We start from the raw sequence: 12,375 nt of genomic DNA, 5'->3' as shown, positions 1-12,375 counted from the left end.
AAGGAGAGATTATACTGTTAATGTTAGAAACGAAAATCGCTTCTCAATAATCGCTCTAGACAAATTCAGGAAAACAAAGTTTTATTAACAAGTCTGCAGAGTTGGGCACCCTTGAAAAAAAAAGGCACGCCAGGCTAACAATTTTTCTGATTAAATACAGTACAAGTCCCTCCCCTCTATAGCTCTAAAGAGTCACGAGGTTCACATTCTCACAAAGTCTGCAACAGTTTCCCGAGTTGTTTTTCTACCCTGTAGTCTTATCAGTCAAGGACTTATTCTTCTCTGTCAGAGTTAGTGGTCTTATCAATCAAGGACTTGTTTTTCTACTCTGTAGCAGCAGATGTCTCGTCCTTTATTATAGAGAAGCATGTTTTACCCTACCCCCACGGCTCTATTCCCCTTAGACTCTGAGGTCATGCACATCTTAACTATTTGTACCGAAATCGTCTCTCACAATTCCACCCTTTCTGTTTTTAAGATGTGCATGACAAAGATAAGCGTCCTCCCATCAGGGGCCCGGGAAATCCTTGGTCTTTCGCAGCAACAGCACCTTAAGTTCCTGCGTTCCATGTTGGGGTACCGCCACTGCCAGGAGTTGGGAAATATTTTTCTGGATTAAAGATTGAACACAGGGGATCAGGCAGGGTAAGATGAGTAGAAGCATTACGCCCCCCCCCAGCCACCAGTAACGCCGTGCGCCACCAACTACCACCTAGGAGACCATCCCACCATCCGATGCCACCAAAAGGGCGCCAGGATTGAACCGGCACATGGGCCAGTTTCCGAATTTCATCGGAAATCTTCAAAACCGCTTTACCATTATCGTCAATTTTCAGACAGCAGTTAGTCAGGTTAAATTTCCCGCACACGCCCCCTTCCGAGGCCAACAGATAATCCAAGGCAAGCCGGTTTTGGTATATAGCAGCCCTCATCTGATCCTGCTGCTTAGCCAGCAACTCCAGGGCCAGGGCGGTCTGATTAGTAATGACCTCTACGACTGCTTGGAGCCTGATAATTCGGTTTAACATATAGATAGGAGTACGGTATCCCCATGATCCATCCTGTGCCCACGTAGCAGGCCCGTAGTATTCAATAATACGGGCCGGTGGCCACTCATCCCCCCAATCACCGACTTGGATATCCCTTGGCGACCTACGCAGGGAGTCAAAGAGTTTAACTCCCAAATCATCGCCTTCCTCCCGGGGTAATAGGAAGAATTCAGGTCTTATTAGACCCAGGAAGCATACTCCAGCCCATCCCGTGGGCAGTTTGGAATATGCCTGATTACCGCATATCCAAAATAGGCCATCTGGAGCAGGCCCTCCCTGCCTCACAACGTCATCCCACAACTCCTTTACCCCAGGGACGCCCTCATAAGGACCAGGACCACTGCAATTCCAGTATTTGGATTGTTGGCCCCGTGGCAGAGTCTGGACAGGATTATTCCAGCATTGATTCCCCTGACAACCACCGCTCCACACTCTTTTCATGCCATCGGAAGGGTCAGCACTTAGCTCGTAAGAGGAGGAATCAGAACGTAACCGAATGCAATTTTGATGATCTCGGTTTGCAATGTACCAAGCAATATTCTCAGGCCACCATACTTGTGTGGTGGCATTCAATACACTCTGACAGGGACTAATTCCTACCTCCACGGTCCCCTTGCCTTCAACACATAACTGGCCCTCAGGGCTATTTGTCAGTCTCCACCCCTGGCTTTTCCTTTCGTTGACATGTGTCCAATTGTATTGAAGCAATTCCCATATGTCTAAGCTTTGCCCAGTCCACGGCCATTGTTCTGACATATGTGGCCCCCCACAAACCCAGCAATTGCTAACATTTAAAACAGTGGCAATCCTAGAGGTGAGATCAATAAACAGGTTTTGTGTTACATCAGGGAGCTCAATCTGCTCTTCTACCTCTTTGTATATAGATGGCACTTTAGAGACAACAACCGTTCTCTGACGGTCGTTCTCTTTCTCTAACTCCCGTTCAGTGTTCTGAACTCTGGTCTCCTTGACTCTGTCAACCTGCTCTCTGAGCAACACGGAGGGTAGGCCCCACCACCCATCTTTGTTAACACACACCCAGCGGTCATTTTTAGGGCACCCACGGACTTTGCCACTGTACCCTTTATTATACACTTGATAATAGGGTTTTCCATCCTCCCAACATTCTTGCCGTGCATTCACATCGTAACACCGATCGTTCACATGGGAGTGAGACACAAATGATCCCGAGTAGATCTGACTCCCAAGTCTCACCGTAGTCCGACATTTGTCACATCTCCCCTCGCCCTCCCCCACATACAGGAGTAAACCGATCAATATCCCCACCAATACAGTCCAGGTAGAGTTCATTGTCGCTGTCTTTTCAGCTTTACCACCAATGGCTTGTCCCCTGGCCCGCATGTCCAAGTGCTCTCTCCTTCTGGCGGAACAGGCCCCTTTATCCTCGATGCATGGGCCCACCCTTTTTCTTTCGTCCGAACAGCGGCTTCAGTTGTTAACAGGACCAGGAACGGTCCTTCCCACTGCGGCTGGAGCTTTTCGGCCCTCCAGGTCTTTACAAGTACCCAATCTCCGGGCTCCACCTTATGCAAGAGGAAGTCGAGCGGCGGAGTCTGAGCCAGGATACCCTTCCTCCGGAGTTCTGCAAAAGAACGGGATAAGGCCAGTAAATAGTCTCTGACAAATACATCTCCCCCTTGTAGAGTGGGACACCCATCAACCTTACTCCAATATGGTAATCCGAACAGCATCTCATAGGGGGAGACCCCGATATCCCGGCGAGGTGCTGTACGTATTCTCAATAGGGCAATGGGAAGGCACTTTGGCCATGGTAACTTAGTTTCTAACATCAGCTTAGTCAATTGGGTCTTGAGTGTGCCATTCATTCTCTCCACTCGACCCGAGCTCTGGGGATGCCAGGGTGCATGGAATTTCCATTGGATACCCAGGGCAGTACAGATCAAATGGTGTAGCCTAGAAACAAAATGTGTCCCGCAGTCTGAGTCTATAGATTCCATCATGCCATATCTCGGGATTATGTTCTCTAACAATAGACGGGCCACGGTTGGTGCATCGGCTTTGGCGGTTGGGAAAGCCTCTACCCAGTGAGTGAAACGGTCTACTATTACAAGCAGATACTTCCATCTCTGTACTGGGGGTAAGTCTGTAAAGTCAATTTGGATCCTCTGGAATGGCCTAATTGCGAGGGGCTGACCACCAGCTGGCATAGAACACATGGTTTTCTTGTTAATTCGCTGGCAAGTGGGGCATCCGACTATTTCTTGTTGGGCTAACGGGTATATCCCCCTACATACATAGTCTCTCAGGATCGTGTCACACATGGCTTGCACCCCCCAGTGGGTCTGATGGTGTAATCGGTGCAGAATACTCCGGGTGATCTGTTTGTTTAGTACTTGTCTCCCATCAGGAACCGTCCACTTCCCGTTAGTTTCTAGCCGGGCACCCAATTGATCCATTTTATCAATCTCCCCCTGGGTGAAGACGGGTTGTTTAGCGAGCCCTTCCCTCAACGGTATTAATGTTAATAATTGGGCGGATTTTTCGACCGCTGCCCGCTTGGCTTCCTCATCTGCCAGCCGGTTTCCCACCGCTTCCGGTGTCGACCCCTTCTGGTGACCGGGTACATGGACTACTGCGAGTTCTGTAGGCAACGCCAGGGCTTCCAACGTTAGGCTGATCATTTGTTCGTGAGCTAATTCTTTTCCCCGGGAAGTTATCAATCCTCGCTCTTTCCAGATTTTCCCGAAAGTATGAACGATTCCGTATGCATACTTTGAGTCAGTATATATGGTCCCCACTTTCCTCTGCTCTTGCCACGACTCTCCCCTTTCCTATTCCTGCCACGGCTCCCCCTTTTCCCTCCTTCCAGCTGTCACTTGTTGCACCGTCTGCATCATTATCTTTGTCGCCTTCTTTTGCTTCTCATCGTCCCTTCTCACAAACACCTTTTGCGCCTCCCGTAGTAGTTCACTCAGAGGTTTACTATCCCAATCATCCATTTTCTCTAACTTCTTTTGTATGTCTGGCCAGGCTTTTGATACAAACTCTACCCGTATGAGTTGCTGTCCCACTTCCGTCTCAGGGTCCACCCCAGCGAACTGCTGCAAGTTCTTCCTAATCCTGTCTAGGAAGTCTGTAGGGGTTTCTTCCGGGTTTTGATGATTCCCAAAGGCCTTGGTAAAATTGTGCCCCTTCGGGGCTGCCTGCCTTATTCCTTTTATCCAATATTCCCGCATATCCCTCATGTTGCGTCTTCCTTCTTCCGTTTGCTTATCCCACTCGGGGTCGGTGAGGGGAAATTTCTGCTCCCCTCCTGCTCCTCCCTCTCTCTCCCAGACCAACAGCGCAGCTTGACGTATCATCTGTCGCTCCTGGCTAGAGAACAATGTTCCCATGATGGAATACATCTCAACCCACGTATAAGTATTTGGCCCCAGGAACTGATCTAATTGTTCAGCCAGGCCCATGGGGTCCTCCAGTAGGCCCTTCATCTCCTTCTTGTAATTCCGTACTTCAGTACTCGTTAAGGGGACGTTCACATATCCCGTCCCTCCTTCCGCGCCTCCCATGGGCACTTCCCGGAGTGGATTCATTCTTGCAATCGGGACAGAGTTCCGTCTGTGACTCTTTTCAGCTTGAGATCTAGTCTGTACTCCTGAGGCACCTGGTGGTTCCTCCCCGCTTTCTTCCCCTTCCCCTGAATCGTCGCCACCCGAAGGACCATTGTGCGGAGCCGACGGGGTCACGTAGGGCGGCGGTAAGTGATCTAAAGGTTCCCATTCTTTCTGCCCTTTCGAGTCTTCATTGGTTACCTTCATTTTGCAAGATAGTGTGACTGGCAGCCAACAAAGGGCGTAATCACTTCCCCCCGAGTAACATTAGGTTTCGAATTGACATATAAAATTAGAGCTTGCCGGACCCAGTCTTCATCAGTGCCGAATTTAGGCCACCACACTGAGTCTCCCTGAATAGGTGTTTGGGACCACGTTTGACAGTATCTCACCATCTTCTTTCTAGATTTTCCTTTTCTCCTACCCTGATCCCAATTATTTAACATTATTCCTAACGGACTATCGTCAGGTACCCCGGGGTATTTTCCATTGTCTACGCTCAAGCCTACCTTTCCCTTATTCGCCTTGGATCCCTTATTTCCCATTGCCGAGGACTTTGTAAAATCGGAGATTCCTGTATTATCCCGTGATAATCTATCACTATTTAGCCAATTCCCGGACCTTCAGTCCCGTGATCGCCCAGGTCCCTTTGCAGGCACCCCCGGTCTTTGGATTCCTGTGTCCCACGTCTCTGTAGAAAAATCTACAGGCACCCCGTAGGTCCACGTTCCTCCGCAAACACGGTCTCTGCAAAGTCTCGCACAGACGAGCCCCGGTCTCTAGATTCCTGAGTCCCACGTCTCTGTAGAAAAATCTACAGGCACTCCGCAGGTCCCCAGTCCTCCGGAAAGACGGTCCCCGCAAGTCTGTTCTTACCTGGGTTCGGTGCACCGAAATTACTCGATCGTTAACCGTCCCCACTGCCTCGGCCACACCCCTCCTTTGTTCTCCTGAGCCTTCCGGATATCACTCGCTCAAGCCGCGCGGGGCGACAAGCAAGGAATCAGGGACTGCCGAACTCGGCAGGGTGCACCTTCTCCGATGTCCTTCCTCAGCCCCCCTCGCGGCCGGAGTGTTGATCGGACGAGCCCCCAAGTTTGTTAGAAACGAAAATCGCTTCTCAATAATCGCTCTAGACAAATTCAGGAAAACAAAGTTTTATTAACAAGTCTGCAGAGTTGGGCACCCTTGAAAAAAAAAAGGCGCGCCAGGCTAACAATGTTTCTGATTAAATACAGTACAAGTCCCTCCCTCTATAGCTCTAAAGAGTCACAAGGTTCACATTCTCACAAAGTCTGCAACAGTTTCCCGAGTTGTTTTTCTACCCTGTAGTCTTATCAGTCAAGGACTTATTCTTCTCTGTCAGAGTTAGTGGTCTTATCAATCAAGGACTTGTTTTTCTACTCTGTAGCAGCAGATGTCTCGTCCTTTATTATAGAGAAGCATGTTTTATCCTACCCCCACGGCTCTATTCCCCTTAGACTCTGAGGTCATGCACATCTTAACTATTTGTACCAAAATCGTCTCTCACAGTTAACTAAACTTATTCAGCAGATTAACGCATTGTCTGAAATATTTTCCACCATGCTTGTTTGAACTGTGAAAGCAGCTTTCCCAACATTTGAACCACACTTGGATGAACCTTAAAAACACGATAGAGGTCACCTGCACCACTCTGATTGACACTTTGAGGTTGATGGTGATTTTTGAGATTTGAACATGCCGGTGCTGGACTAGGGTGTACAAAGTTAAAAATCACACAACGCCAGGTAGTAGTAACTAATTAGCCGCCCCATTACCATCTCTCCTATTTCATTTAGTTTGGAGTCAGTGATCAATAAAGGCCAGGCATGCTGTAAGATAGACTGCCTAATTGTAATTGTCCATTTTGCATATTAGGATAAATCCTGTCTTTGTACAATATTTTATAACTTCACCCTGAACTTTTCAGCAAATATCACCTATACTTGACTGAACATTTTTCATCTCAATCCTGACAGATGTACTTACTCTTGCCAAATTTTACATTAAGTTGAGGCACACTTTGTTTTGGACTGTGACATGAAGTGATTTGGATAAAATTAACAAGTGCTGAGTACAAGTCCATCCAACCTGACTTTATATACAAAACAGGGAAAAAAATCACTTGGAGGACCTGAGGTGCTGTGTTCTTGATTTGTTTTTTTTGGAGATGAGGTTGATTGGTACCGGAGGAATTATCAATGAATCACTTATTGCTGGGGATCATGCCCCACACAGACACTGGAGCACAATACTCCTGCTGCAGTAGTGGGAGAGTGCTGCATTCCCAGAGATAACACTTTGTGGATGGTGCTAATAAAATAGCCTGTCACAATGACAGATCAAAGCACCAAGTGCAATGGACTTGGATTTTTTAACTAAATTCCAAATTGTGTTTTTAAAACAGGACTGCTATCATCAGACAAACACTATCATGTAAGTTCAGTGACTTCTGGCAAAGTCCTGTGTGGGCCCACAGAATTTTGTACCTGTAGAGTATCAGGAGTGGGGAGATAACAGTAGGACACAGTGAGGAGGTTCACTATCTGCCCATTATTAGCAAAAAGCCATCCTGTGCTGACTTTTTCTTTGTTTTTGTCCATACAGGAATGTATAAAAAGAATTAAAAACTGCTGGCAACCCTGGTCTGCATGTGCTGGGAAGAGAAGGTGTATTAGTGAATCAGGTTTGTTTGCCTTAGCCTAGGGTTAAGCATTCATAGAGTCACACACCACAGAAGCAAACTCTTTGGTCCAACCAGTTATACTGAACATAATCCTAAGATAAACTAGTCCTGCTTGCTTCCCTCCTGGTGCATATTCCTCCAAAACTTTCCTATTCATGTGTTTATCCAAATGTCTTTTAAACATTTTAATTGTGCCACATCCACCATTTCCTCAGGAAGTTCATTCCACACGTGACTTACCCTCTGTGTAAAAAAAAATTGTTCCTCATGTCTTTTTTAAATCTCTCTCCTTAAAAATATGTCTCATTGTCTTGGAATCTCCCATCTTAGGGGATCCTACCACTAACCCTGTCTATACCACTCATGATTTTAAAACTTCTATTAAGGTCACCATGCAATCTCCTATGCTCCTGTGATAAAAGTTGTAGGCTATCAAGACTTCCAAACCCAGCAACATCTGGTAAATCTCTTCTGAACCCTCTCCATCCAGCTTAATAATATCTTCCTATAACTGGGTGACCAGGACTGGACACAGAAGAGGCTTCACCAATGTCCTGTATGACCTCAACATGACTTCCCAACTTCAATACTCAAAGGACTGAGCAATAAAGGCCAGCATGCTAAATGTCTTTTTAATCACCCTGTCTGTATGTTATACAAACTTCAAAGAATTATGTACCTGAACCCCTAGTTCCCTCTGTTCTACAATACTACCTAAGGCCCTACCATTAATTGTATACACCGTGCCCTGTCTGTGGCACCAAATTGCAATACCTTTCATTTATCCAGATTGAGCTCCATTTGCCATTTTTCAATCCATTGACCCACTTGATCAAGATCGCTCTGTAATCTCAGAAAATTTTCTCCATTGCCTATTGTGCCAACAATTTTGATATCATCTGCAAACTTACTAACCATGCCTCTATATTCTCATCCAAATCATTTATATAAATGACAAACAAAAGAGGGTGCAGAACTAATCCCTTCAGTTCCAAGATGGTTTTTACTTCCAGGTCTGAAGAACAAACAGTAACTGACCCCAGCACACCCAGCTTCAAGTGCTCACAGTTATTTCTGAGCCTACAGCACCTCAGTGTCCTGCCTCAAAGTTATCACATAATAAGCAGGCAGGATAAAGAACTTTGTTTTTTTCAATCAATAATGCAAAATGAAACTCTTATCAGTCAATGATGTTTATTGAATCCTGGATGCAGTGGCTTCCCAACATAGCAAACTGACCAGCAAAACAAATATGTATCTCAGTTCCCCTGGAAACCATGGGGCCAATGAGGTTCTTCCAGGCCTGTCTGGCCAATGAGACCATAGGTTCTTAGCTTCTCCGAGACCCCTCCTGGACTATCCCAGTATCTTTAGCATCTTCTTCCTCATCACAGGAGGCCTCTATTTCTCCATCTTTTTCTCTCCCAAGACAATGCCCTTTTTTCAGTAAGATTGTGAATGGTGCAGCAAACAGCAATGTTCTCTGTCTGAGTTGTACCGCATTTCTCTGCCGGATGGCTAGAAGCATCTGACTCTCATCTCAGTAGGCTGCAGCCTGTAAATATTGGACAGAATTTTCTCCCTACCATGAACGCACCTACACATCCCACAACACCTTCTCATCATGCCTGAATTCCACAATGCCCAATTCCAATCAAATGCAAAAGCTCCATCCCAGACACAAAACAGACAAATCTTCCCATCCCATACTTCCTCCACAGCCCTCACTCAATACTGCATTAGACTGTCAGCCTAGCTTTTGTGTTTAAGCAACTGAAGTGTAATTTGAGCCCTTGTCCTTGGAACCAAAGTGCTACCACTGAGACAAGGCTCATACCAGCAGTGTCTACATTCTTGTCTACATTCCCTCCAATGAATTGATCCTATTTTGTATTCTTATGTGTTTGTAATAGAAAAGGCAGCATGAAGGATTAAAGGTAATCCATAGGTCAGAACAGAGCGTGCAAATTACTCAGACTAATACAAGTTGAAATCTTCAGTGCTGGATCAACATCCAACGATAACTGTGAGCACTTGTAGCTGTAAGACAGTAGGTACTCCCACAAAGTCGGAGGGCTGCAATATTCTAGCCCTCCATGAAAGAAGATTAGACAGCTCTCAACTAAAGAAGGCCCTTTAGGTCTGTCACATCCTGCCTGATGGTATTAGTCCCACCTGCCTCCTCTCTCTATAGTTTGACACTGTATCATTGCAATGGCTGACTTTGTGAGTGAGCTTCCAAGGTAATGAAATGGACAAATGCTAACACCTTATTAGTCCTGCAAGAAATAGTGAGAGTCACCCCTTAGGAAGGCTTTGCTTGCCTCACATACTGAGAATCCTTAGCTTGAATATGAAGATCCCAAGAACAGGGAAGATCTTTGGCTCTTGTACACTGTAGGCTTGACTTCCGTGAATTGCCAGTGCCGGGCCAGTTATGTGACTGTCCCAGGTCTGATATCCTGCCATTGATCTGGTGGCACAAGGTGTGTGTCGCTGAACAGTGGAGTTTTTACTGCACTGCACAAAGGCAAGGTCCATGGTTGGCTAGGTCACAAGAGGGAGTACAGAAAAACACATTACACTGTGTTGTAAAAGTAGAATGGAAAGACTGAGGCATTTTTCACTGGAGCACAGGAGATTGAGGTTTATAAAATCATGAGAGTCATAAAAAAGGTGAATGACAAAGATATTTTTCCTCGGGTGGGGGAGTTGAAAACTAGATGACATTTTTAAGGAAGAGAAAAATTCAGAAAGGACATGAGAGGCAAACTTTTCACAGAGTAGTTTGTGTGGAATGAATTGCCAGAGGAAGTGGTGGATATAGGTATAGTTGCAATGTTTAAAAAACATTTGGATAAGTACATGAGTAGGAAAGGTTTGAAGGGATGTGGGCCAAATGCAAGCAGATGAGACTAGTTTAGTTTGGGAACATGGTCAGCGTGAACTAATTGGACTGAAGGGTCTGTTTCCATGCTGTATGACTGTATGAGAACACTTAAAGTTAATCCTTCTAAGCCTAATATTTAGATGTGTTATATTTATTTAAATCAGTTAAAATGCTGGTGCCACCAAGTTGCACTCAAAAGACATTTCTTCTTCCTTTTGTCTACAGCTATGTCCAGTGTAGGCCTGACAGCTGCAGCTACCAAGGAGGAAGTCTGCTGATTGCTAAGTCCAGGAGAATTGAAGACTTTGAACAGTGTTCTGTGTGGCCTTGAGAAGAGGGGGTGTCGCTTTCCCCTGATGTGCTGCAGGTATTGAAGTCGCTGCCAGAAGAGAGAGAGATAGGAAGGGAACCTCTCGAGCCCCTGAGGTGAAGCTCCGTGGTGTCAGCCTGCCTGCCACTGGTATCACTCAGTCATCTTGAGAAGAAGAAGAAATTGAGGTGGAGTTGAGATGCCCCATCCAATGCTTTCTTCACAACGAGGGCAGCACAATGGCTCAGTGGTTAGCATTGCTGCGTCGCAGTGCCAGGGATCCAGGTTTGATTCCAGCCTTGGGTGACTGTAGAGTTTGCATGTTCTCTCTGTTTCTGTGCGGAGTTTTTCCGGGTGCTTTGGTTTCCTCCCACAGTCCAAAGATGTGCAGATTAGGTGGATTAATCATGGTAAATGCAAGGTGACAGGAATAGGGTAAGGGGCTGAGTCTGGGTGGGATGCTCTTCGGAGGATTGTTGCAGACTCAATGATCCAAATGGCCTTTTTCTGCATTGTAGAGATACTATCCTTCTCTTGCCGTGCCATTAATACTGAGCCCCCATGGCTGGGTAATGGAATCCACATCCACATTGAGCAGCTACTGGGAACTCTGCTGGGCCTGGATCTCCAAGATTATAAGATCTTCCAATAATTAATCATTTTCACTTTGATTAAGCAAGTGAGGGGTTAAATTATATTTTGTTTAATTTTATTAGATTAGATTACTTACAGTGTGGAAACAGGCCCTTCGGCCCAACAAGTCCACACTGACCCGCCGAAGCGTAACCCACCCAGACCCATCCTCCTACATTTACCCCTTCACCTAACACTACAGGCAATTTAGCATGGCCAATTCACCTAACCTGCACATTTTTGGATTGTGGGAGGAAACTGGAGCACCCGGAGGAAACCCACGTAGACACGGGGAGAATGTGCAAACTCCACACAGAGTCGCCTGAGGTGGGAATTGAACCCCGGTCTCTGGCGCTGTGAGGTAGCAGTGCCAACCACTGTGCCACCCATAATCATGCCTTTTCTGTCAGGAAGAAGGTCATGTAGCCAGGACAAATAATAAAGTTTTTATGGTTTTATGAAGTGGGTGCAGCTTTTCCTTAAAAACACAGCTATATTTTTAAATGGTTTAGTTTTGTAACATAACAGTTTTTTGATATTATTTCTAAAAGACCTTGGAAATAAGACTCTAGTGATATTTGTAGTTTTTTTTTGGATGTGTCAGGAGGGACATTTGAAATGTTAGTTATTCACTCCATTAATATAAAAACAAAATACTGTGGATACTGGTGATATGAAATAAAAATAGACAGTGCTGGAGCAGGTTTGACAGGGTCTGCAGAGATAGAGAAAAACAGTTAACTTTGGGTTCCTGTCCTGCAATAAGAGACAAAGCAGGGATGAATGCAGTGGTGAGCCCCAGTGGGTAGGAAATGAAGTGTCTGGGAAGTTTTAGAAAATTGTCAACATAGTGCCTTTCAGCATGAGGAACTAAAATTTGATTTAGGCAACAAGCTATGTAGATTTTTATTATAACAAAATGGTTTCTTGATTTAAAATAATACTATAAAATAGCCTGTGAACCATACTGCTGATTTGCAGAATTAAGTTGCAGTTCAAAGATGGAGGACAATAGAGTTTTCAAAAGCTGAATGAACCCGAAAATAAATGAAGTTAAGGTAATCGGAGTTTTTTTAAACCCGAAAAGTCACAAAGTTTAAATGACACGAACCCGAAAATAAACAAAGTTAAGGCAATCGGAGTTTTTGTTTAAACCGAAAAGTAACAAAGTTAACACAACCCGAACCCGAAAA

General features: G+C 45.5%; 1 protein-coding gene and 1 long non-coding RNA gene across 3 annotated transcripts in view; one reads left to right on the top strand and one right to left on the bottom strand.

The window, feature by feature from the left end:
• Positions 1–11,634, top strand: part of LOC122539681 (uncharacterized) — a 46,875-nt gene extending 35,241 nt beyond the window's left edge. For both annotated transcript variants that reach the window (XR_015752452.1, XR_006309151.2), the window contains exons 2-3: positions 7,271–7,349; positions 10,465–11,634. This is a non-coding gene — a long non-coding RNA (uncharacterized LOC122539681). The remainder of the gene's footprint in view (positions 1–7,270; positions 7,350–10,464) is intronic.
• LOC148141815 (endogenous retrovirus group 3 member 1 Env polyprotein-like) lies at positions 10–5,822 on the bottom strand. The gene is made up of 3 exons (XM_087977598.1): positions 5,519–5,822; positions 710–2,652; positions 10–14 (listed from the first exon to the last, which is right to left on the bottom strand). Exons 2-3 carry the CDS (start codon positions 2,409–2,411, stop codon positions 10–12), a joined length of 1,707 nt encoding a protein of 568 aa, XP_087833724.1. The 5' UTR covers positions 2,412–2,652; positions 5,519–5,822.
• Positions 11,635–12,375: the final 741 nt, after the last annotated feature.

Source organism: Chiloscyllium plagiosum, unplaced genomic scaffold, assembly GCF_037043375.1.
Source record: "Chiloscyllium plagiosum isolate Xiang-an unplaced genomic scaffold, Cpla_swu_hap1 HiC_scaffold_32, whole genome shotgun sequence".
NCBI lineage: Eukaryota > Metazoa > Chordata > Chondrichthyes > Orectolobiformes > Hemiscylliidae > Chiloscyllium > Chiloscyllium plagiosum.
The sequence above is the reverse complement of the archived record's forward strand: the minus strand, read 5'-3'. Positions and strand labels throughout refer to the sequence as shown.

Excerpts from the sequence above, each read along its gene's own strand:
- LOC148141815 (XM_087977598.1), bottom strand. The coding sequence starts at position 2,411 with ATGCGGGCCAGGGGACAAGCCATTGGTGGTAAAGCTGAAAAGACAGCG.